The sequence below is a fragment of the Lepidochelys olivacea genome, assembly GCF_965140295.1.
Source record: "Lepidochelys olivacea isolate rLepOli2 genome assembly, chromosome: 7".
Taxonomy (NCBI): Eukaryota; Metazoa; Chordata; order Testudines; family Cheloniidae; genus Lepidochelys; species Lepidochelys olivacea.
In genome coordinates this window covers 62,176,541-62,201,178 of record NC_140417.1, presented here as the reverse complement: position 1 = coordinate 62,201,178, position 24,638 = coordinate 62,176,541, and the positions used below count along the sequence as shown (strand labels likewise).

Below are 24,638 nucleotides of genomic sequence, written 5' to 3'. Positions count from 1 at the left end.
CCAATGGCCATTGAGCTACAGTTGTAGCTGATAACTACTACAGTTTATTATAGCAGTGTTCAGCACCACCACTGCAGTTAAGGGTACGTTGGCATTTACATTCTAAACTAGAGTATTTATTTTCTGAGGTTTACAACTTGCCCATTTTAATTATCATCTAGCTGAAACTTGGAATAACCAATCTCCATTCAGTTGTAAATTTTTAAGTGCAAGATGTAATTTAAAATCTCTTTGCCAATTGTTTTTAGTTTAAGAATGGCATCAATTTGGAATTCTGCTGCTCTTTTGATGCTTTTTGCATTACTCTAAAAATAATGTTCAACAATAAAACTGTGTTGGTCTATAATGTGAAGTGAAGATAAATATACAGAAGAGTAAAATCTTGTGTGAGGCTACTTACTCTCTGTTCTAATAAAGTAATAATTATACCATCTAGTATGCATTTTATAGCTTATATACTTAAGTTATGTATGTCCCTTTACTGTTTATGATAGATAAATTAGCAAAACTCAATGAAAACAAAATATAAAGACAGAAGGAATGATCAAAATAGATGGGGAAAAATAGGTGTTTAGGTATACATTGGCTCAGCCAAGTGGTTCACTTCACATGAAGACATACATAAATAGACAGACAATTAAACATTATTATACAAGACTCAAAATCAGGGAAATGAATCCAGGAGAAGAAACGAGAAGAGGAGCATTCAGAAAGTTGAATTGTGCCAGAGAAACTTTTCTTGTTAAAAGGGTTTTGCATGCTCTTAACCACAAGCCAAGATACATGGAACAAAAACACTGGGAGCCAGAAGATACAGCCCAAGCCAATAATTAGGAAGTGTACCATGGAAAGAGAAAGGGTTTCAAATCACAGAGTAACAAGAGAATATACCGCAGTGAAAGGTATCCTAAAGAAAGAACAATCTAAAGTGGCAATAAGTAGGTTACATAGCAAGAAGCAAAGATGAACTTTGCTTACAATGAACGGGAAATCCCACTCTAGCAAGGCTGCAAGCAACATAGATCAAGATGTCTGGTACTCTTTAAAGTGCATAAACAGTATGGTAACATTTAATGATGATAGCTTATATTTGAATAGTATCTTTTACCCTAACAGATAACAGACTGCTTCAAAAACCATATACAGTAAATGCAGGGAGGATTTTACACTGCATTATGCATTACAGTATTACACAAAAAGTTATGACAAGTAAGTAAGTAATACCATATCCTATTGCAACAGCAGGGGGCATTAAAGTAGGCAGAATGCAGTTTCCATTGAACTGGTTGCATCTAGTTTTGTGAAATGTTGTTGTACATCTAATGACAAGTGATCACAACTTCTGTTTTATATTTCATCTGAAAAATGGCACCTTACACACCACAGTGATGTATTATATCAGAAAGTTTAGGGGAGCAGTACCAACCCAAAAGGAGGAGGAACACAACACTGGGTTTTCCTGGGAGGTTTCCCATTCAAGAATTGACCAGGCCTGACTCTGCTAACTTGTGAGATCTGACAAGATCAACACCTGAGATTGTATGGTTCCTGAAAAGAAATACATGATAGCACCTCGATGAGGTCTTCACAATGCAAATGACAGAATGAGGCTGTCATAGTGACAACGATAGGGGAAAAACCTATCTGTTGTGCAACTGTTGTCCTTTGAGATGTGGGCACAGATATGTATTCCACTCAGGTGTGCTTGTGCCCAGTGCACGGAAGCCAGAGAAAGTTGCCCAGCAGTACCTGTAGGGACAAAGCCCATGCTCTCTGGCCCTTAGCCCCTCCCCTGGCTATTGAAGGGCAGTGCTTCCCCGATGCCTTTCAGTTCCTCTGCATCCAATGTCAAGAGTAGAGACTCTGATGTAGAGGGGATGGAGGATGAGGCATGGAATACCCATCTTCACCTACATCTTGAAGAGCAACAGTTACAAAACAGGTAGGTAACCATTTTTTCTTCTTTCAGTGGTTGCAGATGTGTATTCCACACAGGTGACTCACAAGCAGTAGTTGTAGGAGGTGGGATTCAGAGTCTATTTAAACAACTACAGCAGAATGGCCTTCCCAACATTGCACCTGACCTAGATGCAGTGGTAACAGCATAGTGCTTGGTTAACATATGAGTAGCAGTCCTGCAAATGTGCTATATCAAAACATCACTGAGAAATGCTACACATTGCTTGAGCTCTCATCAACTGAGCCTGCAATCTTTGCAGAGGCATGGTCTGAGATACTTCATATGGTGTTGTAATGAAGGAAGTTATCCACCTGGAAATCGTGTACATAGAGACCGCCTGACCCTTAGTTCAATCCACATAGGAGACAAAATGACAACGTGATGAACATCAAGGCTTTGTCTTCTCCAGGTAAAACGCCAAGCATCGTTTCACATCCAATGTATGAAGTCTCTGTTCATCTGCACTTGAGTGTGGTTTAGGAAAGAACACCAGTAGGTATATTACTTGGTTAAGGTAGAAATGGGGAAACACTTTCAACAAGAATTTAGGATATGGTTGTAGGGCTACTTTGTCTTTGAAAAACCGCATATGGGGGCTCTGCCATTAAGCCCCGTAGCTCAGTTACTCTCCTTGCAGATGTTATAGCAACAAGGCTGTCTTCTGGCACAGGAGGGACAAAGAGCAGGTTGCCAGGGGCTCAAATGGAAGCCCCATAACAGCAGTTAACACAATATTAAGGTCCTTCAAGGGAACCGGCTCTTTCACTGGTGGGAGGTAATGAATGACTCATCTCAGAAATCTCACTATCATGAAGTTTGAGAAAATGGCTTCCCTTGGATGGACGGATGGAATGCTGAGATTGCCGCTAAGGCCTGGTCTACACTATGAGTTTATGTCGGATTTAGCAGCGTTAAATCGAATTAACCCTGCACCTGTCCACACAACAAAGCCATTTTTTTTTGACATAAAGGGCTCTTAAAACTGATTTCTGTAGTCCTCCCCAATGAGGGGATTAGCACTGAAATCGACATCGCTGTTTCAAATTAGGGTTAGTGTGGATGCAATTTGAAGGTATTGGCCTCCGGGAGCTATCCCACAGTGCACCATTGTGACCGCTTTGGACAGCACTCTGAACTTGGATGCATTGGCCAGGTGTACAGGAAAAGCCCTGGGAACTTTTGAATCTCATTTCCTGTTTGGCCAGGCGAGCTCATCAGCACAGGTGACCATGCAGTCCCAGAATCGAAAAAGAGCTCCAGCATGGACCAAACGGTAGGTACTGGATCTGATCGCTATATGGGGAGAGGAATCCGTGCTATCAGAACTACGTTCCAAAAGACGAAATGCCAAAACATTTCAAAAAATCTACGAGGCCATGAGGGACAGAGGCTGCAGCAGGGACGCAACACAGTGCTGCGTGAAATTTAAGGAGCTCAGACAAGCGTACCAGAAAACCAAAGAAAAAAACGGATGCTCCGGGATAGAGCCCCAGACATGCTGCTTCTACGCTGAACTGCATGCAATTCTAGGGGGGGCCACCACCACTACCCCACACCTGTCCGTGGACTCCGATGATTGGGTACTCTCCGCCATGCCTGAGGATTTTGCGGACAGGGAATATGAGGAGGACGAGCTTGAGGAGAGCACACAGCACACCGTTCTCCCTGACAGCCAGGATCTTTTTATCACCCTGACTGAAATACCCTCCCAACTCAACCAAGCTGGAGAAGGGACCTCTGGTGAGTGTACCTTTTAAAATATAATACATACTATAAAAGCAAGCAGTTTTTAATGATTAAGTAGCCCTGAGGACTTGGGATGCATTCATGGCCAGTACAGCGACTGGAAAAGTCTGTTAACGTGTCTGGGGATGTAGCGGAAATCCTCCAGGGACATCTCCATGAAGCTGTCCTGGAGGTACTCTAAAAGCCTTTGCAGAAGGTTTCTGGGGAGAGCAGCCTTATTCCATGCTCCATGGTAGGACACTTTACCACGCCATGCTAGCAGCAAGTAATCTGGTATCACTGCATAACAAAGCCTGGCAGCATATGGTCCCGGTGTTTGCTGGCATTCAAGCAACATCCGTTCTTTATCTCTCTGTGTTATCCTCAGGAGAGTGATATCGTTCATGGTAACCTGGTTGAAATAGGGGAATTTAATTAAGGGGACATTCAGAGGTGGCCGTTCCTACTGGGCTGTTTGCCTGTGGCTGAAAAGAAATCCTCCCCTCAGTTAGCCACGTGGTGGTGGTGGGGGGCATTGGTGCTGAGCTGTTCGCATTTGGCTATCTCAGATAAGGAGGCGAAAAAAACGCACGCGCGATTAAATGTTCTCTGAGTTCATGCAGTCGTCCAGCACTGACAGAGCACAGCAGAATATGTGGAGGGGCACAATATCAGAGTACAGGAAAGTGGCCGATGAACGTGAGGAGAGGTGGCGGCAGGAAGATCAGAGGAGGCATGATGCAACACTGGGGCTACTGCGGGATCAAACGAACATCCTCCAGCGTCTGGTGGAGGTTCATGAATGGCAGCAGGATCACAGACTGCTGCTGCGGCCCCTGTTTAACCGCCCTCCCTCCTCCCCAAGTTCCATAGCCTCCTCACCCAGTCGCCCAAGAACATTGGCAGGGGAGGCTCTGGGCACCCTCGCACTCCACCCAAGCAACAGAAGGCTGTCATTCAACAAGTTTTGAAGTGGCCTTTTCTTTCCCTCCTACCCCCCTCCCACATCCCACCTGGGCAACTTTGTGAGTTATCTCCCTATTTTTGTAATAAATTAATAAAGAATACATGCTTTATAAACAATAGTGACTTTATTTCCTTTGCAAGCAAGCTGTGATCGAAGGGGGGAGGGCGGGTGGCAGGGAATTTAGAGGCAACCAAGGGGGTGGATTTTCATCAAGGAGAAACAAACAGAAGTGTCACACAGTACCCTGGCCAGTCATGAAACTGGTTTTCAAAGCTTCTCTGATGCACAGCACTTCCTGCTATGCTCTTCTAACTGCCCTGGTGTCTGGATGTGCGTATTCAGCGGCCAGGCGATTTGCCTCAACCTACCACCCCACCATAAATGTCTCCCCCTTACTCTCACAGAGATTGTGGAGAACACAGCAAGCAGCAATAACAATGGGAATATTGGTTTCTCTGAGGTCTGAGCGAGACAGTAAACTGTGCTAGCGACCCTTTCAACGTCCAAATGCACATTCTACCACCATTCTGCCCTTGCTCAGCCTATAGTTGAACAGCTCCTTACTACTGTCCAGGGCTTCATCAGCCAGGGCATTAAGGAGTAGGCTAGGTCCCCAAGGATAACTATAGGCATTTCAACATCCCCAACAGTTATTTTCTGGTCTGGGAAGTAAATCCCTTCCTGCAGCCGTTTAAACAGACCAGAGTTCCTGAAGACGTGAGCGTCACAAACCTTTCCCGGCCATCCCACGTTGATGTTGGTGAAACGTCCCTTGTGATCTACCAGTGCTTGCAGCACCATTGAAAAGTACCCCTTGCAGTTTATGTACTGGCTGCCCTGGTGGTCCTGTCCCAAGATAGGAATATGCGTTCCGTCTATAGCCCCACCACAGTTAGGGAATCCCATTGCAGCAAAGCCATCTAGTATGACCTGCACATTTCTCAGAATCACTACCTTTGATAGCAGTAATTCAATGATTGCATTGGCTACTTGCATCGCAGCAACCCCCACAGTAGATCTTTCCACTCCAAATTGATTACCGACTGACCGGTATCTGTCTGGCATTGCAAGCTTCTACAGGGCTATTGCCACTTGCTTGTGAACTGTGAGGGCTCCTCTCATCTTGGTATTCTTGAGCTTCAGGGCAGGGGAAAGCAAGTCACAAAGTTCCATGAAAGTGCCTTAGGCATGCGAAAGTTTCGGAGCCACTGGGAATCATCCTAAACCTGTAACACTATGCGGTCCCACCACTCTGTGCTGGTTTCCCAGGTCCCGAATCGGCGTTCCATGGCATGAGCCTGCCCCAGTAACACCATGATCTCCAAAATGTCGGGGACTGCGGTTTTAGAGAAATCTGTGTTCATGTCCTCATTACCGTGCTGCCGTCGCCTCCTTGCCTGGTTTTTCAGGTGCTGGTTTTGCGTAAACTGCACAATAATGTGTGAGGTGTTTACAATGGCCATAACTGCTGCGGTGAGCTGAACGGTCTCCATGCTTGCCATGCTATGGTGTCTGCTCAGGCAATCCAGGGAAAAGGGTGTGAAATGATTTTCTGCTGTTGTTTTCACGGAGGGAGGGAGGGTTGACTGACAACATTTACCATAACCACCCACGACAAATTTTTGGCCCCATCAGGCATTGGGAGCTCAGCCCAGAATTCCAGTGGGCAGTGGGGACTGCGGGAACTGTGTGATAGCTACCCACAGTGCACCGCTTGGAATGTTGACGCTTGCCACGGTACTGTGGACACACACCGCCGAATTAATGTGCTTAGTGTGGACGCATGCACTCGACTTTATAGAATCTGTTCCCAAAAATCGACTTCTGTAAAATCTGAGTACTTTCGTAATGTAGACATGGCCTACGAGAGACAGACCTAAGCACTGAGATGTAGCAGATACTCCAAAATTTCCTGAATACAAGCTAGCCCTCGTTGAATGCCCAGGGCCAGTGATCAATTTGAAAACCACTTCCATTTCGCCAAATGCGTAACTCTAGAGGATGGTTTTTTGCTATTGAGAGGTATTTCTCAAACATCATGCATTCCTCTTCCTCATCTAGCCATGCAGCATCCACGTAACGAGATACAGACTGCTCAGTGTTGGATGCAAAACTCAACCATAGTGCTGAGTCAGTAGGCAGTAGATCAGGACAATGAGGAAGAGAGATGGGAGGTTGAATAGACAGACTTAGTAGGTCAGAGAACCAACACTGTCTCAGCCGAATTGTTGCAATGAGAATTAGCTTGGTATGATTCAGTTTTAGTTTGAGAATAAGTTGAGGAATCAGTGGGATCATGGGAAAGGCATACTTTAGCACTGATTCCCAGTTCAGGTGGAAGGCATTGGTTAAGGTTCCTGGACTAAGACCAAGCTGAGAGCAAATTGATCGCACTTGTTGTCTTTTGTTGCAAACAGATCAATAGCTGGGATGCTCCATTTTGCGAAGATGGACCTCAGCACATTGTAACTTCAGAGACCACTCGTGATTCTGGGAGAAAATCCAGCTGAAGTGATCTACCAAGTGACTGTGTACCCCTGGGTAAATGAGCAGCTATGCAAATTATGTTTTCCTCGATGAAGAACTGCCAAAACTTACTGCTTCTTGACAAGCTGGTTGGAGCAGGCTCTTCCTTGCTTATTCATGCAATACATTGCGGTCTTGTTGTCTGTGAGTATGTGAACTGCTGTGTCCCTGATATGATCTCAAAAGACTTGGTATGCATTGTAAATGGCTAGAAGCTCCAGGACATTGAAATGGACAGACACTCTTCTTCTGATCACAAGCCCTGAATTTTCAGTGCCCCTAGATGTGGTCCCCAAACTATTGGAGAGGCATTGGTGATTACAGTTCATAGAATCATAGAAGATTTGGGTTGGAAGAGACCTTAGGAGATCATCTAGTCCAACCCCCTGCTCAAAGCAGGACCAACACCAACTAAAACATCCCTGACAGAGCTTTGTCAAGCCAGGCCTTGAAAACCTCTAAGGATGGAGATTCCACTACATCCCTAGGTAACCCATTCCAGTGCTTCACCACCCTCCTAGCAAAATAGTGTTTCCTAATATCCAACCTAGACTTCCCCCACTGCAGCTTGAAACCACTGCTCCTTGTTCTGTCATCTGCCACCATTGAGAACAGCCAAGCTCCACCCTCTTTGGAACCCCCTTTCAGGCAGTTGAAGGCTGCTATCAAATCCCCCCCTTACTCTTCTCTTCTGCAGAAGTTCTGGTTGGTGGAGCAAAGGGAACAACCTGGCAAACATTGCTCTGAACTGCCCACCACTGTAGGGAGACCAGGATTGCCGGGGACACCCACAGAATTTGGGCAATTGACAACTCAGGCAATAGACCAACTTCAATCACACTTACAGACGAAGGGGCAATCTCACATACTGGACTATGTACATGCACACAGCCACATGGCCTAATAACTTCACGCATACATGGACTGTAGTCCAAGGTTGAGACTGAAGTGCCAAACACAGATGATGAAATGCCTAAAATCGTTCATTTGGAAGAAGTGCTCTCGAACTCAAGAGTCTAGTAGGGCCCCCAAATAACTCATTTTTTTTGAGTCAGTGTTAAACAACTTCCCTTTGTTCAAAATCAGACCCAGACGATTGTAGAGACATAAAGAATTGGACATGTGAGAGAACTTGCCCCTCAGTAACCAATCATGCAGATATGGGAAGATATTAACTCCTTTTTTCCTGAGCTATGCTGCTACCATAGTCATGCAGTTGGTAAATACCAATGGAATGGAGGACAGGCTAAACAGAAACACGGTGTACTGATAATGCTGACCTGCCATTACAAATCACAGAAACCTCCTGTGACCTGGAAAAATCGCCACATGAAAGTAAGCATCCTGAAAATCAAGGGTAGCAAACCAGTTTTGATTCAAAGCAGGGAGAACAGTCATTAAGGTAACCATGAGGAATCTTGTATCTTCCCTCAGACTTGGAGACCAGGAAGTACCATAAGTAGAATCATTTTCCCTGATTCTGAAAGGAAACCTCCTCTGTGACCCCCAAAGCTCAAAAAGTGTGCACCTACTGAAGAAGCAGACTCTTAAGAGGGTTCCCTGAAATGGTATGGGGTAGAAGTGTGAATAAATAGGAACTGAATGGCATAACCCAGTCCCAGTGCTTCGGACCCAGTTGTCTGTAATTATTGACTCTCAAGCCCTGTAGAAGTTGCAAAGCCTATCCTCAAATGGCGGCTTGAAGCATAATGACTGCAATGCCGACCCCAGAGACAGAGTCAAATTGGCTGCTTGGCAGAAGCTGATGGAGGACGGGCTGTCTGATTGGCATTGGGACCAGAAGACCTTATCCTATGAGACTTGTGCCTCTTTTTGGAGACAATTCGACCTGAAAAACCACTGAGGGCGATATTGCTGCTGCTGACATCTGTTTACTGCTGGGGTAAAAATCCCCAAATTAATGCAATTTAGCTCACAAGTCTTTACATGAATGTAACATCTCCTTAGTTTTGTCAGAAAACAAGATTTGTGGCTGCAGCAACAGATGTGCAGGAGGAGAGGCGACCGGCAGAATCGGTAATATCATTCTGGACTGCACCAAGGATTGAGACCATGCTGACTTTGGAACATCCCTGAGATTCCAAGGAGGCCACTCTGGGTAAGGGTACTGCATTGGTGGCCAGTAGGCACTAGGCCAAGGATGCCTCACTTTACTACAGGATTGGTGCCAATCCGGGTACTGATGGGTGATCCCCGGGAGGTCTTGATGACTTCTGCGAGTGATAACAAGAAGGTGAGGGAGAAGATAAAGACATCTCTGAGCCCGATACTGAGAAACTTTCCACGTAGTCCACATGCAATGAAAGAGTGATCCCCAGCAGGCTCAACAAATGTCCAGCCTCATCCAAAGTCCAGCACATCAGATGCATTGGTAATGATAAAGTTAAAACCCTAGACACTTCAAGCACTGCTAGGGCCTCACACTTACATTCTATACCAGAGCAGATGTCAACACTGAAGTTGAAGCCAGCACTATTCCCATCATGGCAGTGAGCACCAGAGTCATCAACAGCAGCAAAGAGAATACCTGTGCTGATTTTCAGTGCCCAAAAGGCGGGCAACTTTAGTTCTGTACCCTCAGTTAGAAGAGGTGCCAAAGTTGGTGCCTACACTAATGACAAGTCCACAACCCATACAGCTGGCGCCAAGGGCACTGACGAAGAAGCCATCACACCTCAGCACCCTTAAATCTGAGGAGACTCAGGAACTGACAGGCAAAGCAAGTCTGATGCTGCCTGATATGCCTGCACTGGTATGCTGTCAAGCAAAGCAAGTCTGATGCTGCCAACACTGACACCACCAGTACCAGACTCAATGGTGGACCCACAGATGATACTGGAGACGACAGTACTGAGTCCACTTGCTCTCGCCTCAGTGCCAAAAATCGGGTAGATGACCCTGCTCTCACGTACAGGATGAATCACGGTACCTGTCTGCACTCCTCTTAGAAGGGAAAGAGGAATCTCTCCTAGCTCTGGAACAGCTCCAGTCTCTTTTATGAGATTTTTTTCTAGGGGGACCAGAGGAAGGAGAACCGTCTTTTTTCCTCCGGGGAGAGCCCATGCTGCCTCAAATACCCTCTGGGAGGTCTACCTATCCGTGAAGGTCCCCATTGCCAAAGCAGGCCATATGGCTTGCTCCAGAAGGTGCTGTTTCAAATGCAGGTTCTGCATTCACTTACAGATGCAGCACCTTTACTTAAGGTTTCCCTAACACAGGCATAATAAACAGCATGTGTGGGGTCACTATTGAGGACAGTCATCTCACACAAAGCATAATGTTTAAACTCTGGTGATGGCATCAGCCAAGATGATGATCCATCTAAACTACTACAATAAATTAACCTGAGAGTACCACTAACTATTTTAATTATTAACTATACACAATAAAATCCCAAACAGACTGAGGTGGAGCAGCATGAGGTAAAATACCACACAAAATGTTCTGACTCTAGCCGCAGGCAGTGAGAAGGAACTGAGAGGTGTCAGAGCAGAGCTGCCCTTAAACAGTCAAGGGAGAGGCTAAGGGCCAAAGGGCACAGGCATTACCCCTGTGGGTACTGCTAGGCCAAGTTCTCCGGGTTCAATGTGCTGGGTGCACACACACCTGAGTGGAATACATGTCTGCAACCATTCAAAGAAGAACTGTCAATGTTAACTACTCCTCCCATCCAACTACCTGTGGTTAATAGACTCTCACTATCGTACTGCACCTGAAGAAATATTCTATTTTCTAATCTTTAAAAAAGTATTCAGGGCTGGTCTATGCTAGTTTTTGCACTGGTGTACCTGCACCAATGTACACGCCGAGAGTGGACATGCTGCACCAGTGTAAAAAGTCACTTTCCCAATACAGTTTACTCTGATCTGACACTTAGACAAGCTTCAATAATGCATGTAACCTATGCTGGTGCAAAAATTTCAAGTGTAGACAAGCCCTCACTCAGTTCATTTATTTATGTGACTTTCTCAGGCGTTCATGATAAGCAAACATATAAATGCTTACAAGAGAACCCTGTGAATTAAGAAAATGCAAAGTGATATCAATACAATCAGTAAACTGTTGGCGTCATTGAGGTCAATGGCTATTTTGCATTGAGTTCAGTGGGCACAGAATTTCACCCCATCTGTTTACCCCACTCTTGCACAGAAAAGCATAACAAAACCGAATTTCCATAGATGGTTTGGCACTCTATCTTCCATAGAGATCAATGAGAAATTTATAAACTGCATTTTCCTAATGTCCTCCTCCTCCTGCTTAAAGAAAGTGTCTACTTTATTGCAGAATGGGCCGTCAAGACTAAAGCTATCAAGATGAAAACTTTTAACAGGTTAACACATTAACAGTCCATTGAACTACTGCACTAGTTTAATTCTCTCTTTTTAAACTTAGACTGTAAATTAGATTTTACAGTGTCATTTTACACAAAGTTCCTTAAAATATATGTTAATGGAGAAAAACCCCCAGAGATTATTTTAAACATAAACATCTGTCAGAAACAAATATTTTTAGTAGGACTCACCATCTCATTTCCGAAAAGTATGTCAACATAAGGCATGACTTTCATCAGCGGCTCTTTATAGACCTGGCTAATAAATGGTGCAGAAAGATTCAAAGTGAAGATCTTGTTGTTTGCAGAAGAATGACTGGCCACCTTTAATATTGCTTCTGGTGAAACTGTAAGAAAAAATCCCTGCAAGCAAGCAAGCAAATATATATTACTAATTTCAAATTAGGAATCATATTAAATAAGTTGTTTGCAGGTAGGACAAAAAATGAAAAGCACACTTATTGAATGTGAAACTGTGTATAAATGGCATCCTTTGATTTAATTTAATTAGTTAGATTAATCCATTATGCCTGATCTCTTAATAATGCAGTATAATATTTAAACAATGAAAAAGATGTCATCCAACATAATTGATAATATTTTATAATATAAAATATGAAGCCATTTATATGTTAATAAAGCCAATAACAATAAAAGGAAACTGAAATAAATAACTACATAAATTAGGGTTGCCAACCCTCCAGGATTGCCCTGGACTCTCCAGGAATTAAAGATTAATCTTTAATTTAAGTACTTTAATTTAAATATGTCATGTAATGAAACCTCCAGGAATACGTCCAACCAAAACTGGCAACCTAAGTGCAGTCTCCCAAAGAAAAAGCTAATTTAGAGTAAGGAGTGCAGATCAGGGTTTAGGAAAGTAATAAGAGTGAAGATCAGACCAGGCCTTTACTTCACTTGATTCCCTTCTGAGGAAACCAACTCTGCTGGAATGTATATGAGGCTCGTTCAAATTCACACATTGAAGCTAAAAGAAAATCTTCATTACCTGACATTAGTAGTCCCTATCACTTTCTTTAAGGTTTCCAGACAACAGAAGAACAGGCCACATATACCTTTTAGTCTTGAACTGTAATACACCCTTGTTACTTTGCAATACATACTAACTCACAGAGACCTTCCTACCAAAACTACAAAGAGAAGGATTCTGGGTGGACTCCTCCTGAAGGTCGAAACAACAGACTGGACTTCTACATAGAGTGCTTCTGCCGATGTGCCCGAGCTGAAATTGTGGAAAAAGCAGCATCACTTGTCCCATAACCTCAGCCATGCAGAACACAATGTGATCCACAGCCTCAGAAATAACTATGACATCATAATCAAAAAGGCTGACAAAGGAGGTGCTGTCGTCATCATGAATAGGTTGGAATATGAACAAGAGGCTGCTAGGCAGCTCTCCAACACCACTTTCTACAAGCCATTACCCTCTGATCCCACTGAGGGTTACCAAAAGAAACTACAGCATTTGCTCAAGAAACTCCCTGAAAAAGCACAAGAACAAATCCGCACAGACACACCCCTGGAATCCCGACCTGGGGTATTCTATCTGCTACCCAAGATCCATAAACCTGGAAATCCTGGATGCCCCATCATCTCAGGCATTGGCACCCTGACAGCAGGATTGTCTGGCTATGTAGACTCCCTCCTCAGGCCCTACGCTACCAGCACTCCCAGCTATCTTCGAGACACCACTGACTTTCTGAGGAAACTACAATCCATCGGTGATCTTCCTGAAAACACCATTCTGGCCACTATGGATGTAGAAGCCCTCTACACCAAAATTCTGTACAAAGATGGACTACAAGCTGTCAGGAACAGTATCCCCGATAATGTCACGCCAAACCTGGTGGCTGAACTTTGTGACTTTGTCCTCACCCATAACTATTTCACATTTGGGGACAATGTCTACCTTCAAATCAGTGGCACAGCTATGGGTACCTGCATGGCCCCACAGTATGCCAACATTTTTACAGCTGACTTAGAACAACGCTTCCTCAGCTCTCGTCCCCTAATGCCCCTACTCTACTTGTGCTACATTGATGACATCTTCATCATCTGGACCCATGGAAAAGAAGCCCTTGAGGAATTCCACCATGATTTCAACAATTTCCATCCCATCATCAACCTCAGCCTGGACCAGTCCACACAAGAGATCCACTTCCTGGACACTACGGTGCTAATAAGCGATGGTCACATAACCAGCATCCTCTACCGGAAACCTACTGACCGCTATTCCTACCTACATGCCTCCAGCTTTCATCCAGACCACACCACACAATCCATTGTCTACAGCCAAGCTCTACGATACAACTGCATTTGCTCCAACCCCTCAGACAGAGACAAACACCTACAAGATCTCTATCAAGCATTCTTACAACTACAATACCCACCTGCTGAAGTGAAGAAACAGATTGACAGAGCCAGAAGAGTACCCAGAAGTCACCTACTACAGGATAGGCCCAACAAAGAAAATAATAGAACACCACTAGCCATCACCTACAGCCCCCAACTAAAACCTCTCCAACGCGTCATCAAGGATCTACAACCTATCTTGAAGGATGACCCATCACTCTCTCAGATCTTGGGAGACAGGCCAGTCCTTGGTTACAGACAGCCCCCCAACCTGAAGCAAATACTTACCAGCAACCACACATCACACAACAGAACCACTAACCCAGGAACCTATCCTTGCAACAAAGTCCGCTGCCAACTGTGTCCACATATCTATTCAGGGGTCACCATCATAGGGCCTAATCACATCAACCACACTATCAGAGGCTCGTTCACCTGCACATCTACCAATGTGATATATGCCATCATGTGCCAGCAATGCCCCTCTGCCATGTACATTGGTCAAACTGGACAGTCTCTACGTAAAAGAATAAATGGACACAAATCAGATGTCAAGAATTATAACATTCAAAAACCAGTCGGAGAACACTTCAATCTCTTTGGTCACTCGATTACAGACCTAAAAGTGGCAATTCTTCAACAAAAAAACCTCGAAAACAGACTCCAACGAGAGACTGCTGAATTGGAATTAATTTGCAAACTGGATACAATTAACTTAAGCTTGAATAAAGACTGGGAGTGGATGGGTCATTACACAACGTAAAACTATTTCCCCATGTTTATTTTCCCACCCCCCACTGTTCCTCAGACGTTCTTGTCAACTGCTGGAAATGGCCCACCTACAAAAGGTTCCGCCCCCCCCCCACCCTCCTGCTGGTAATAGCTCACCTTAAAGTGATCACTCTCGTTACAGTGTGTATGGTAACACCCATTGTTTCATATTCTCTGTGTATATAAATCTCCCCACTGTATTTTCCACTGAACGCATCTGATGAAGTGAGCTGTAGCTCACGAAAGCTTATGCTCAAATAAATTTGTTAGTCTCTAAGGTGCCACAAGTACTCCTTTTCTAGTTACTATTCAGTATCCCTGTTTTGGTATTTTATATTTATATAGATCAAGGATCGGCATCCTTTGGCATGTGGCCCATCAGGGAAATCTGATGGCGGGCCTTTACCAGCAGCGTCCACAGGTTTGGCCTATCGCAGCTCCCACTGCCCGTGGTTCGCCGTCCCAGGCCAACAGGGGCTGCGGGAAGCAGCAGCCAGCACATCCCTCAGCTCATGCTGCTTCCTGAAGCCCCCCATTGGCCTGGAACGGCGAACAGTGGCCAGTGGGAGCTGTGATTGGCCAAATCTGCGGATGCTGCAGGTAAACAAACCGTCCCGGCCCGCCAGCGGATTTCCCTGACGGACTGCATGCCAAAGGCTGCCGATCCCTGATGCAGATGCTACACATTGGTGGGGAATATTAGTTAATGTAACTACTGCAAGCTCTGTAGATTGTACATACTTTATAATAGTAATAATTTTTTCAAGAGCTTCTCCCTCTCCGAACTCAAATGATGAAAACATGACAAATATAAAATAAGTGTCAAAAATGAAATACTGAATAAACAGAGTTGAACTAGAAACAATCCAGTATCTCATTTAATTAAATTTCAGTTTACTTTCTTTCCCCCTCCTTTATTTTATCCTCTCACATCCTTAAGTGCATATGGCGTTCACCAGTTTTCCACCATTTATTTTGGTCTTGGGCTAGTCTGTTCAGGCTTCTGAATGTCATGTTGATGAATTTAGCTCTCTCTATTGTTCTAAGTAATATTTCTCTAGGTTGTCCTCTTTCTACTCTTTCCAGGTGGTGCCCACGTTATCACTTGCTGTGGAAGTTATGTTATTGGCATATTTAAAGTGTGTCCTAAATATGTCCATCATTTTCTTCTTGCATATTTGATGCTTCAGTATGGTTTGCTCTCCTTTGAATTTCTGATGTTGCAAGAAACTGTCTTCAATGCACTCAGAAGATCTTTCATAGGCATTTGCTTTGGAATGAGTTAATCTTCTCATCAATTTCTGTTGTAGATTTCTATGACTCCGCTCCAGACATGACACCAGTATTCAAAATTCATAGTTGCGTGTCAGGGCCAATCATGCTACTTTTCCAAATCTTCTCAAGCTTATGAAAGTTGTTTGCTGCTTTTGATATTCATTGTTTGACATCTAGCATGGTGTCACTATCATTGTATTTCTGATTCCATAGATAGGTAAAATGACTTACTTCTTCTAGTAGGTTGACGTCAAAATGGGAACCATGATTGAAAAGATGTGATGGCTGCCATTTTGAGCTCAACATTCTGAATCTTTGTGACTAAAATCTAACATGCAATGTTGCACTGCGCATATACCAATCATCATTTCAAAACCAATTGCAACTTAGTAGAATCAATAATTAAAAGCAGGCAAAATGATTGAGTCTTCATTAAGGAGCAATCACTTACCAAGTCTGGTTATGCAAATAAATAAAATTGGTTTTATTCCTACAAGTGAAAAAATCCAAGACCTCAAATTCACCCATATGAAATGGCAGACTTTGTCCCTGCTCAAAATTACTGATCTCAGTTTGTACACCCAATGTGTTGTGATGATTGATAGTAGTCCATCTTTTATACATTGTTTCAACCAAAAAAGGGAACTTTTTTTTTTTTTAAACTGGTGACACACTGACTTTACCATGGTAAACTGTAACATTCTTCAGTTCCATAAAGTTTAATATCACAGTAGGATACCAAGTTAAACATACTCTAAGATGCTTCACTTATTAAAAATAATACCTTTATAATTGCTTAATTATAGTAGTCTTGCATTTCCATAACCTTAAAGAGTTCACTAAATATTCTCAAATTTGATTAAACATACTGAATTAAAGGCAGCAATCACATGTGCTGCAAAATAACAAGCAACTTGCAAGTAGGGTTTTGTAAGTAAAGCGCCATTTCAGTCTTATCTATAGCAACACTACTGCAACACTCTAAAAACATAATGATGAAAGGGTTCTATTTTCCAGTTCTCATCACCATATTATTCTGTCTTCACATTAGAATACATCTGTATTTTTATTCAAAGTAATTCAGCTAAAGATCATCTTGGAAGTTCTACTCATTGACAAATTTTAATCTAACAAGGAGTTTACAGATTAAAGATCATTTTGAAAACATTGTCTAAATATTTCCCATTGCTCCACACTTTCCAGTTTAGCAAATATACGATCACTGCCAAAATCTGGACTGGATCCTGCCAAGAGATGAGCACCCCATTAAAGGCAACAGGAGTTGAGGACCCTTTAAATCTCCTTGAGCTGCTCAGCACCTTTCAGTATTGAACCATATAAGCAACAAACCTGCCTCCTTTCTATTTTTGTATCCCAAAGAATTAAAACAAACATGATATAACATCTTGTCTCCATAGCAATCTCTTCCATCTTTTAGTGTTTCATTTAATGAGCAGTTGGAATTATTATCCTGGTCAAATAATTAGGCTTCTTACCAATTTCAGATTGAAAACTTGATCTGAACTAAAATCCATCTGATTGTAATTTAAGATACAGAATAGTATCCCCTTGGGATCTAAGTCATGCCTAAATCCAACTTTTTCCCCTCTTCTTTTGAAATGCAACATAAGGGTATTTGAGATGTACAAAGTATAATTTGCATTTCAGACCTTGCACAGTAAAGGCCATGAACTCACGAAAGTTGAAAGACTGACTTTTGGGTTTCTTTAAAATAAACTCAATTTAATTTCACTCCACTCTTCAAAAGGTTTCTTTCCCTCATATTTTTCTTAAAATGAAAATTTGGTCTTAAAACATTTAGGGATTACAGCTGTATTAAAGATGAGAGAGCTCTTTTTTTAATACTCTGCCAACCATAATTTTTCTTTGTAGAAGTAATTTTCGGCTGTTTGTTCCAGGCAATAGTGCCGAAAAAGAATGTAGGGGGAAATTTGACTGGTCTTTAACCAGAGAGCTGGGTTTAAGTAAGCCAACCAGTTTGCATTCCAAGAACTGAAATGAACTTTGGCCATGTTTTTACTGAGGCTCCAATTTCAGCCATCATTGTCCAGCTATCAGCACAGTTGCACCAATGCAACTAGTGGATGCACTAAAAAAATTGTAAGTTTTGATTTGCACCACTGTAGCTTACTATAGTTTTAAATAGGAGTAAGCTCCACCAGTTCAAATAACAGTTTTCCTTGTCTATGCTAGATGTTTGCACCAGTGTTGCTACAAGAATGCCTGGCCACAATAGCTGTAATCAGGACAAATCACCACTGTAGACAAAACCTTTGAAATTCCATATGCAAATTTCTCTCTTATGCTTAAAACAAGCGGCTTGCAGCATTTTCAAATTGGTAGGCTACAACCAACATCTAGTAATAACGTAAGGTCAACAAAAGTATATTTGTCGGTCCAAGGAGTGAACATTTAGTAATAAAAATATAAGATTAGTTTTTTGGAAAGCGGACACATAACAGGACAAAGTAACATCAAATTATCCTTCTGATTCTCATACCCTCGAGCACTGCCAACTTCCTAAGTGGCTGGAAGTTATATTTCCTAGTTACACATTAACCAGTGTTAAAAAACATGATTATTGCCTTAAACCTCTCGTTATTGTATAGGACACATGGAAACCACTTCAGCTCTATTCTCAAGCTGCAAACGAACACATTTTGAACTCGCAACAGAAATGTTTTGAATGGAGGAAGAATATAAAACAGCTAATCAGGAGAACTCTCTTAGCAGAACACCCTCATCTTGATGTTTATGGATGAAACTGCCATTTAGTATTAATGGGAGTTATAACGAGAGGTCACCTACCAGCAGCTATTATTTGAGTGCATTATCTATGCATATTCCAACTTGCAGGATTGGCACCTCCTGGTATTGAGCAGTGGAATCTTCTAGAGAGCAGTGTCTGTTGAAGCCATTTGCCCCTCCCTTCCATTCCACTTGTGGATGATTCCCAGAATATGAAGCGGGGAGTGGCCCCAGCCACTGTTCAGTGCCTTCTCTAATTTTGGAATTCTTTACCTGAGACATCAGAGAAGTGGGGAAAGTGGGCAGGGGCTGCGAACACACAGAGGCAACACTCTCAAAGAACAATTATTACTGGCAAATAACTCTTTTTTCTTCCAGTGGCCTCTACACATTCCCTCTTGTGGGAGATTAACAAGCAGCACATCTCCATAGGAAGGTGGGCTGAGGAGTTCTAGATGAACAAGAACTGCAGAACTGCCAAAATGAGCATCAGCTCTGAATGGCAGGTCAAGAAAGGATTAGAGGGTGGCCACAATTTTGCTCTCCCTGATCACACCTAAGTAAGGGACACATTTTTGCTTCAAGTAACAACTTTACAAATTCCATGAAAAGACTAAGCCCCCAAAGGATGCTGCCTTCAGATTAACCGAATATCTTTTAATATATATCCAGGTGAATGAAAACCTGGTGAATCATACCAAGGGTGTACAAGAGACTTGGGGAATACAGACAAGTTTAGTGGCCTGTAAGAGATGGAAACAGAGATGACTTGAGACTGGAAATGGAGAAGAGGATACCAATGAAATCCTACTTCAGTTTATAGAGGAATAGCCATTTGGCCTGTATTTCACTGAGGCTTGGTTTACACAGTTTTGGTACCAAGATAACTATGTTACTTAGGGGTGTGATTTTTTTTTACTTATACTGGCACTCGACTACTTCAAGCAAGTGGTGCATTTGGAAACAGTGTCAAAACTTTGGCAGCAAATTCAGATGGTTATTGGACCTTCAATGCTATAAATTATGGGCATCAAGTGGTTCACCAGGTCCATGGTGCTGGATACTAGACACTGCACTCTGTTGATCTGTATGGATCAAGGGATTTCTATGGTGTCTGACTGTCAGCACCAAATTAAGTCGACCTGTAAGGCTCTGAGGACTTTGGCACAAAGCTGACAGTACCAGAACCTTGGTGCTGAATTAGGCTGACCTGGAGGAATCCAGAAACCTCAGAGCCAGCACAGGGCCCTAGCACTGGGGTACAACAGATAAGACCAAAGACATGGATGCCACCAGATACAAAGCCAGTTAGCTTAGTTGATGTCTAAAGTTGATGCTGGAGGTACACATTGCCAGACTGAGTCAACTGGACCTGAGAGGCCTCCTCCATCAGTAGAGCTGTGTGAGGTGGCCCTCCTGCTCCTTTCCATCTTTCATATTCAGGTGTCCTTTTCATAGACATCAGAATGACTGGACACATTTAGTAATTTTCTGCACAAGTAATTTCTTTTGTGAGGTCATCTCTCCTGTTTTTATCATATGAAGACCCAGAGAGTTTCTTCTGACTCACACTAAACCTATGCAGCACCAGCAATAGCAGATGTGAGTGAAACAAATTAAGGGTGTCAAAAGTGTCCACATTACAGGACTGGAGACGGTTGAAGCATCTCCTGGAGCCAGGAATACTCCACCTGTGGTGAAGGTATTTCTCTATAAGGTGTTCCACCCAAAGGCACTGATCCTGCAATCACATGTGCATATGAGACACTTTATTCACATGCATAGTTCCACTGAACTCAGTAAGATAACACAAGAGTGAAATTATTCACATGCATGAGTGTTTGCATGATCAGGGCCAAGATTTTCTAAAGCCAACAAGTATTTCTTTAAACCCAAAGCTGAAATCTGTGACTTAGTATTCATTTAAACAAACCCAGACTCAGAAGACAACAAGCAACTATGTATTGTTGGATTTATGATTCTTGAATACCACACAGACAATGTTTGTATGAGAACAAAAAATACAACTCAAGAAAAAAAGAGGTTAGTTACCTGTAACTGAGGTTCTTCAAAATGTGTGGTCCCTATCTTTCAGAGTAGCAGCTGTGTTAGTCTGTATCCACAAAAAGAAAAGGAGTACTTGGGGGAACCTTAGAGACTAACAAATTTATTTAAGCATAAGCTTTCGTGAGCTACAGCTCACTTGTTATACGCATGTGCCATACATCCGGAGCTGGATATTTTGGAAGTAGTAGTGCCTGTTAGTTCATGCATGCACCCTTGCTTCACTGTGTTATACCAATAAAATAAAAACCAGCAGGGAATAAGGCAAAATGCTACATTTATTGTGAATCCAGAAAGAATCATAGTAAGCAGTTAGTTATAGCTATAACATTCCATTTAATTTAATATTTATTCACACATTCATTCATACACACACACACACAGGTTCTGCAAGGTTATCATCATAATTACTAGCCTTAGAGTTGCTCGTGCCAAGCCAATGGCCAGGTGGCCTGGACACGAGGAGGGAGCTGGGCCTTGTCAGATGCTCATCTGATGCTCCTGGAAGTTGGTTTGCAGAATCAGACCCCAAAGTTCTCAGTTTCTAGAGTCCATTTTTATAGGACTGTATTCCTATGCCAGTCTATGGGAATTGCTTCATCATGCTGTTGCTGAATCAATCAGCAGATGGCACATTCCTGATGGCTCCGTGCTGCCAGATGTTATCTTGTTCTTTGATTTTCCCATTCTTGAGGCTGTTGGGTGGATTCCAGTCTGCCCTCTGGGAGTCCTCTGGTTGTTTCCACTTGACGCTATCTTCGGCCAATTGACACTGGATTCTTAGGCTGGCACCTCCCTGATCATTCATTTATTATCCACACCAAGCATTCATCCACATACATCCTCTATCTCTATTTTAATCACAATTGTTAATAAAGCGAGACGAATACAACAAAAGGGCGGGGAGTCTCTGTGTGCTGTTTCTGTTGTTACAAAGTATCGCTTTGGTCTCTCTCTCTGTGAGTAGTTGTTGTTACAAAGTATTGCTTTGAGAACAGACTCTGTTTTAGGATGTACTAACACAATTAGCAGCTTGCAAGTTTCACACAGAGAGGGAGAGAAACTGTAAAAATAAGAGACCAAAAAACCAAGAGACCTCTTAATTAGTAATACCCTGGAATTTAAACTATGGGAAATCAAACTCATTTGTGATTTTAATACAGAACTTCTTTAATATGATCCAACATAACAGCCATTTCATCCGAGGTGCTGATGGGTAGGGCGGACCAAGTGTGCCTTCAGTTCCTTCTCCACCACAAACTAAGAAATCCGCAGCAGAGGGGAAGGAGCGCAGGATTGGAATACAGATAGGGACCTCACATCTCAAAGAACCTCCAGTTACAGGTAAGTAACCTCTTCTCTTTGAGTGATGGTCCCTATTGTATTCCACTGAGGGTGAAAGGAAGATGATGGAATCATGGAACAGAGAACATCCACACTGAACGAGGCATACATTGCAGAATCTTGCACCAAGGCATAATGGGAAAAGAAGGTATGTACTGAACTCCATGTGGCCAACCTATTGCCTGCAAGTGGTACGTTATGAGGTGCTGCTGTAGTCAATGCTTACACTTTTATGAAGTGGGCTCTTACCCCAAGTGGTGGAGACAATCCCGATAACTGATAAGAGTGTAATGCACCCCGAAACCCACTTAGAATGGAGATCGCTTGCCCTTTAATCCTGGTCCATTACAGTGATAAAAAGTCTAGGGCAGTGGTTCTCAACCAGAGGCCTGGAGCCCCTGGGGGGGGCCGCAAACAGGTTTCAGGGGGTCCATCAAGTAGGGCCAGTGTTACAGTAGCTGGGGCCCAGGGCAGAAAGCTGAAGCCCTCCTGCATGGGACTGAAGTCCAGGGCTCTGAGCCCCGCACCCAGGGTGGACGCTGAAGCCTGAGCAACATAATTTCATGGGGGTCTCTGTGGCATGGGGCCCCAGGCAACTGCCCTGCTTGCTACCCACTAACATTAGCCCTTGATTTTATATACAGAAAAACAGCTATTGTGGGCTGTGGATTTTTTATAGCACCTTGTGGGGGTCTCAGAAAGAAAAAGGTTGAGAACCCCTGGTCTAGGGGACTTCCTGAATGATCTTGTCTTCCGCAGATAGAAGACCAAGGCCTGGCGGACATCAAGGGAGTTAAGGTGCTGTTCCTCCACTGAGGAGTGAGGTTTTTGAAAAAAAGCAAGTAAGTATATGGATTGGTTGAGATGAAAGCGGGATAAATCCTTTGACATAAACTTGGGATGCAAGCACAGGGGAAAAAATGTCTTTAGGGAACATGGTAAAGGGGGGATTCTGCCATCATGGCCCCCAGTTCACCAACCCTTCTTTCAGAAGTAATAGCTACCAAGAAGGCCTACCTGGAGCTACCTGGAGAGGATAGACAGTAAGCAGGAGGCCAGAGGTTCAAAGGGCGATTTCGTCAATGCCATGAGGACAAGGATGAGGTTCCATTGGGGAACGATGGGTTGAAGGGGAGGAAAAGCCTGTAGGAAGCCCTTCCAAAACCTGGTAGTCGAGGGGTGAGTAAAGACAGAGTGCCCTTCCACAAGGGGGTGGAAAGCACTGATAGCAGCTATGTGCACCTTGATGGACTTGAGAGCGAGGCCTGATGCCTTCAGGGAGAGGAGATAGTCCAAAAGAAGAGGGATGTCCACCGCTTCAGGAGCAAGACACTTTTGTTGGGATCATGAGGAGAAATGCTTCCACTTGGCCCTATAGGACTGCCTTGTGGACTCTTTTGTGCTACTCGAGAGGATATCTTGTACTGCTGATGAACATTCCCATTCTAGTGAAAATGCCTCTGGTTCTGGGTTCATCTTCACAACCATTAGCATCTCCTACGCTTAGTCTTCGCAGAAGTAATATTTCGGAGAGCATCTAAAGAGCCACAACCCCCTCATGCTGTAAACCTGACCTACCCCCTTCGGGGGGTATCTAGCACTCTTTTTACAAGCTTGAAGTGCTATAACAATGGACAAATGGGTCCTGGATGTCATTCAACATGGCTATATGATTGAGTTCACAACATTACCTCATCCACATCCCCCACCCTTGCCCCGCCTCAGGGACCACTCTCACAACAGCATTCTCACCCTAAAAGTAGACTCCCTATTGCAAAGGGGAGTGTCATAACCATACAGCTAAGGGTAGCCTAGAATTCCTCCTTACCTGTAAGGGGTTAAGAAGCTCAAATAACCTGGTTGGCACCTGACCAAAAGGACCAATGGGGAACGAAGATACTTTCAAATCTTGGCGGAGGGAAGGCTTTGTTTTGTGTGTTCTCTTGGGAAGCAGAGAAGCATCAGCTCAGAAAACTCCTTCTCCTATAAACCATCCTAAAAGTCTCTCATATTACAAAAATTTTAAGTAAAAGCCAGGCAAGGCGAGATAGATTATCTTTTGTTTTGCTTGTGAATTTTTCCTCCGCTGGAGGGAGGTTTACTCTTGTTTTTTGTAACTTTGAAACTAAGCCTAAAGGAAGTTCTGCTGTGTTTTTCAATCTTTTGTTACCCTGTAAAGTTATTTTCCATCCTGATTTTACAGAGGTGGTTTTTACCTTTTTTAAAATAAAATCCTTCTTTTAAGAACCTGACTGATTTCTCTATTGTCCTAAGACCTAGGGGTTTGGGTCTGTGATCACTTTGTAACCAATTGGTTAGGATATTATTCTCAAGCCTCCCCAGAAAAAGGGGTGTAAGGGCTTGGGGGGATATTTTTGGGGAATAGGAACTCCAAGTGGTCCTGTCCCTGATTCTTTGTTAAATCACTTAGTGGTGGCAGCATACCCTCCAAGGGCAAAGAATTTGTGCCTTGGGGAAGTTTTAACCTAAGCTGGTAGAAAAAGCTTAGGGGG

The 24,638-nt window shown here is 43.3% G+C and overlaps 1 protein-coding gene across 5 annotated transcripts in view; it reads right to left on the bottom strand.

Annotated features, from left to right (window-relative positions):
* Positions 1-24,638, bottom strand: part of ADK (adenosine kinase) — a 549,228-nt gene that overhangs the window by 117,205 nt on the left and 407,385 nt on the right. For 4 of the 5 annotated variants that reach the window (XM_084634813.1, XM_084634815.1, XM_084634816.1 and 1 more), the window contains one exon: positions 11,722-11,892. The exons of the other annotated variant lie outside the window; for it this stretch is intronic. In XM_084634813.1, coding sequence (XP_084490939.1) covers positions 11,722-11,892 — 171 coding nt within the window. The remainder of the gene's footprint in view (positions 1-11,721; positions 11,893-24,638) is intronic. 5 annotated transcript variants of the gene reach the window in all.